The 4,378-nt window shown below is 36.7% G+C and overlaps 1 protein-coding gene across 11 annotated transcripts in view; it reads right to left on the bottom strand.

The window, feature by feature from the left end:
• Positions 1 to 269: 269 nt before the first annotated feature.
• The window catches only part of LOC101505946 (ASI1-immunoprecipitated protein 2), a 9,009-nt gene continuing 4,900 nt past the window's right edge, over positions 270 to 4,378 (bottom strand). For 7 of the 11 annotated variants that reach the window (XM_073364297.1, XM_073364298.1, XM_073364300.1 and 4 more), the window contains 8 exons: positions 4,186 to 4,271; positions 2,729 to 4,059; positions 2,313 to 2,637; positions 1,979 to 2,209; positions 1,775 to 1,899; positions 1,571 to 1,665; positions 1,041 to 1,172; positions 270 to 691 (listed from right to left, as the gene is read on the bottom strand). In XM_073364297.1, the coding sequence (XP_073220398.1) occupies positions 422 to 691; positions 1,041 to 1,172; positions 1,571 to 1,665; positions 1,775 to 1,899; positions 1,979 to 2,209; positions 2,313 to 2,637; positions 2,729 to 4,059; positions 4,186 to 4,271 (2,595 nt within the window). In that variant the 3' untranslated portion in view covers positions 270 to 421. The remainder of the gene's footprint in view (positions 692 to 1,040; positions 1,173 to 1,570; positions 1,666 to 1,774; positions 1,900 to 1,978; positions 2,210 to 2,312; positions 2,638 to 2,728; positions 4,060 to 4,185; positions 4,272 to 4,378) is intronic. The other 4 variants (XM_004511734.4, XM_012719081.3, XM_012719084.3 and 1 more) reach the window with 4 other exon arrangements.

The raw sequence follows: 4,378 nt of genomic DNA, 5'->3' as shown, positions 1-4,378 counted from the left end.
GATGTTCTTCTAAACACATCGCCATCAATCGAACCTCTAACTACATATTTAGAGGACCAAGTTATCTGTCAAACGTAGCACACCATGGTAGTTCTATTTGACACCTTTAAATTTAAATAAGCTTGATCTGATGCAATTAGGACAAGTCACAACTTTCAGTTGGGCCTAGCAATTAATTTTCGATAAAAAAACAGCCTATATCAAAGAGTTTCCAGGCCTAGTACTCTCATAAACCAACAACAACAGCCCAAATAAAAAGGACAACAAAGTAAGGCCAAGGGTTCATATACAGCAACAAACACAGATACCGGAAGGAAACAAGTTCTAATGTTAATGTACGGATTATCTTTATCACTGAGATCCAGTGATACATAACAATAAAGGGTAACTATAAAAGACATATTATATTGCTCACAAGCATTCAAATCATTTTCCTAGATAGAAGAATTAATGTTTCTGCAATTTCCCAATCAGGAAAGTCCTCTACTTTCTCAGGAACAATAGAGTGCAATGTTGATGGCTCAGTAACATTGTCTTCAATCCCAATAGCACCACTTACATGTTTTGCACTTCGGGTGCAACCTTTGCTGTCATATAAAGGAGTTTCTACAACTCCTGTCTCCTCATCTACATCTTCCGGATAAGCATTCAGATCGATTCCTCGAAATTTCTTGGTGTCTCTATTTTCTGACTGCAAGACAGTGAGATATGCATTAGCACAGAGTACATTTGCACAGTGAATAGGTTATCCTAAGCACATTCATAGTTACAGACATTTATATTCTTGTCAAAGTTATATTATATCACTCTTAAAGTAGAAAATTTATTTTTTCCACTCGACTATGATATTTCACTGATTGTTCAAGGTTCTAATGTTAATGTTAATGTATGGACTATCATTATCACTGAGAATAAGATCCAGTGACACATAACATAAAGGGTAACCACAAAATAGGCAGATCCCTTGTTTTCCCAGGAGTAACAGAGTGTGGTGTCGATGGCCCATAAACACAGTCCTCAATCTCAACAGCACCACTTACATGTTTTGCATTAGTAGTACCACCTTTGTTGTCATCTTCAGGAATTTCAGCAACTCCTGCCTCCTCATCTTCATTTTCTGGGTAAGCATTCAGATCAAATGCCTGATATTTCTTGGTGTCTCCATTTTCTGACTGCAAGACAATGAGTATTAGCACCGAGTACATTTGCACAGTGAATAGGTTATCCTAAGCACATACATATTTACATATATTTTAAGCCTTTTCAAAGTTTATTATGTGACTCTTAAAGTAGGACATCATTTTTTCTACGTGACTATAATTAATAATTGACTGATTGTGTAGTATTTATGATGCAACAAAGTGAATCATATTTTCCAAAAAGTATTGACAAAGAGAAGACTCGGTAGAAAGGTTATAAGATACTAGTATTATAACCAATCAAAATCTAAATATAATATAATATAAACATAAAATAGTATAAAACCACAACCATCTATTATCTTCAAGTACTACCTAGAGTCAATCAATATTCTAGGTGATGGAAAAGATAATTTCGAGCATGTCAATACCATCAGAGCATTCGAGATCGGTGTGTTTGAGTTTGTGGAGTTATTTGCCTTTCGTTCTTTGAATACACCCCAGAAGAATAACAAATCATTCCAACCTACAAAGCACAAAGTAGCAAGAGAATAGTAAAAGAGAGACAACTGTAAACATAAACATTAACATAGTTCAAATCAAATCATATATGATGAGTAAGGAAAACATCTTACGCTGGATTTCCTTAGGTAGAATGTTTGACGGAAAAATTAAAAGCTCAGCCCCATCCAGATTTCCTTTCAGAGCCAAATCATGCTTGGTCATGTAAGTCATCAATCCACTATAATATGTATTATAGCTGCAAGAAGGAAAAAATACTGAAAAGTAGACAGAATAAAACCAATCTTGTTAGTTAAAAAAAGAAATGTCTAACCAACCTATTAACATCTTTAGCAAAAAAGTGGAGGTCAATATTTTCCATGGTGACTTGAGCTCCCATAAATTGAGATGGCCAAATCCTCAATCGAGGCAGTTCCTCAAGTATAATAATCTCAGGAAGTTTGTACACAACTTCAAGAACTTTAACTGAAGGACAAGTTGATAGATGAGCTTGAAACCCATCACAAGTCCTTGCAATCCCTTCACTGCTGTGTATCTGAAATTTGCCTCTGTATGGATCATCATGAATGCGCGTGAGAAACTTCACAGTAGTAAACCCTTACAGCAAAACAAGATGCATAGTTTAATGAAAACAAAGAAAATGGGTCGTACAGCCATGAATAATGAAACTCCGGGATGAGATGACTCTGTGAAAGAATTGTTGCCTCAATCAGGGCCAAGTCTCTCAATCTAGACCATTCATCAAAAGCATGGCCTTCCATTATAGCTGTAGTAGCTTCTGTGGGGTCCTCAGCTTGCCGGCTCTCCTTTCTTTTCTTTTCATTCAGATAGTCTGTGTCTTTATGAGTGTCGAAATTGCTTGCCTGTAATCTATGATCCAATTTTGCTGAACTATCAACATCAAAATTACGAAAACTGGATCCTGAAAATAAAGTATCACCATCGCCACTAGAAATAGTTTCATTTCCAATCTTTCCTGCATTGGCACCAGAATAAGAAGCCAATAAGAACATTGCAGGATTATGTATCCATAGAATTTGATGACAGAGTTAGATGCAATTTAGGACCTTTTCCCTTTCTATTATCATGAAACACTTGATTGCTGCCATCCTTCTGCTTTTGCAAACAACCAGCCTTTGCTGACTTCTCTTTAGTTTTCAAATTTGCAGCTTTGGATGAACTTGACTTCAACTGAGAGCCTGCACAAAGAGAACCTCTAAATTTAACATAACAATCTTCATTGAAAATCCAAATAGTAAACATTCTACCACATATACAAGTTTTACATTTATCACGTGCTATCTTAGTTTGTGAACCCAAATTTAACGATCCATTACCAAAACAATATGGTAAGACTTCCTTTTTCACAATGCCATATGAAGATAGCTTTGGAGGGGAAACACTACCAGCAGCCTCCAATTTCACCTTCCTCAACTTCTTAGATGGAGGTTTCTTACCTAGTGTAGAATGGTTGGGAGAATTTGATGCTTTGAAAGACTTTTTGCTACTTAGCGTAGAATGGTTGTGTGAGTTGGATGCTTCGGGAGATAGATCGCTTGTTGCACGAGCCTTTCCATTTTTTCCTAACTTAGCTAAGGATCTCAGATGTTCTCTATCACCACAAGCATGGGAAGACTTACCTTTGTCTTGATAATCACAATATGGTAACCCTTCCTCTTTCACAACAACATATGATGTTAGCTTCGGAGGAGTAACACTCTTCGTCTCCTCCAATTTCAGCTCCCCAAACTTCTTGGATGGAGGTTTCCTGCCTAAGGTAGAATGGTTGCATGAATTAGATGATTCGGGAGATTTTTTCCTACTTAGAGTAGAATAGTTTTGTGAATTGGATGCTTCGGGAGATATATCGCTTGTTTTACGAGCCCATCCACTTTTTCCTAACCTAGGTAAGGATTTCACATGTTCTCTATCACCACAAGCATGAGGCACCTTTTCCTTGTCTTGGTAATCACAAAATTTTTGTGGAGAAGAACAAACAATACTTTTGATTGATTTTGTTTTTACTTGGCACGGTAAAGCCAAAACAATTAGAGAGTTGTTGCAGGGTTTTGATGAGCTAGGAGCTACAAAACTTTTTTCAACGGCCCTGGTTTTTTTCATTTCTTGATCTTTTAAAGGGTCTCCATGTCTCTTAAGTTTTGAACGAGATGTAGAACTTACATCATTTGTCCTACTTTTCCTATCATTTGGAGATCTAATTTTTTTTGAACCTTTAATAGATTCATGGTTTATTTGCTTTTCAAGTAGGCGTCCTTTCATTCTTCTGGCAACTTTTTGAACCGTATCTTGCATTGATGAGCCAGCTCCTTCCCTCGGCATGCACTCTTCACATGTCCAACTTTTAGGAACTTTGTTCAGTTGAACGCACATACAATACCTAGTTGATTAAAGAGAAACAAAACATACCAATTTCACTTCCATGTAAAGCAAAAAACCAAAATCCTATGTAGACAGCAAATTGCTAGAAAAAAAAATAGAAGATGCAAACCATTGAAATACTTACGTGTGTTGTGCACCATCGGTACACTTTTTACAAGAAGCAAGCAAGTATTCTCGCCCTAAATCCCCACATGTATCACAAACTCTAACCTGTTATCACGTGGAAGTGAAAATATAAATAATATTGTCCATAAACATAACGTTAGATCAAATTGAACACTTTCAGGGGGGGGGGGGGGGGGGGGAAATAAGAGAAG

This window comes from Cicer arietinum, chromosome 8 (assembly GCF_000331145.2).
Source record: "Cicer arietinum cultivar CDC Frontier isolate Library 1 chromosome 8, Cicar.CDCFrontier_v2.0, whole genome shotgun sequence".
Classification (NCBI taxonomy): domain Eukaryota; kingdom Viridiplantae; phylum Streptophyta; class Magnoliopsida; order Fabales; family Fabaceae; genus Cicer; species Cicer arietinum.
This window is presented reverse-complemented; position numbering and strand designations above follow the sequence as displayed.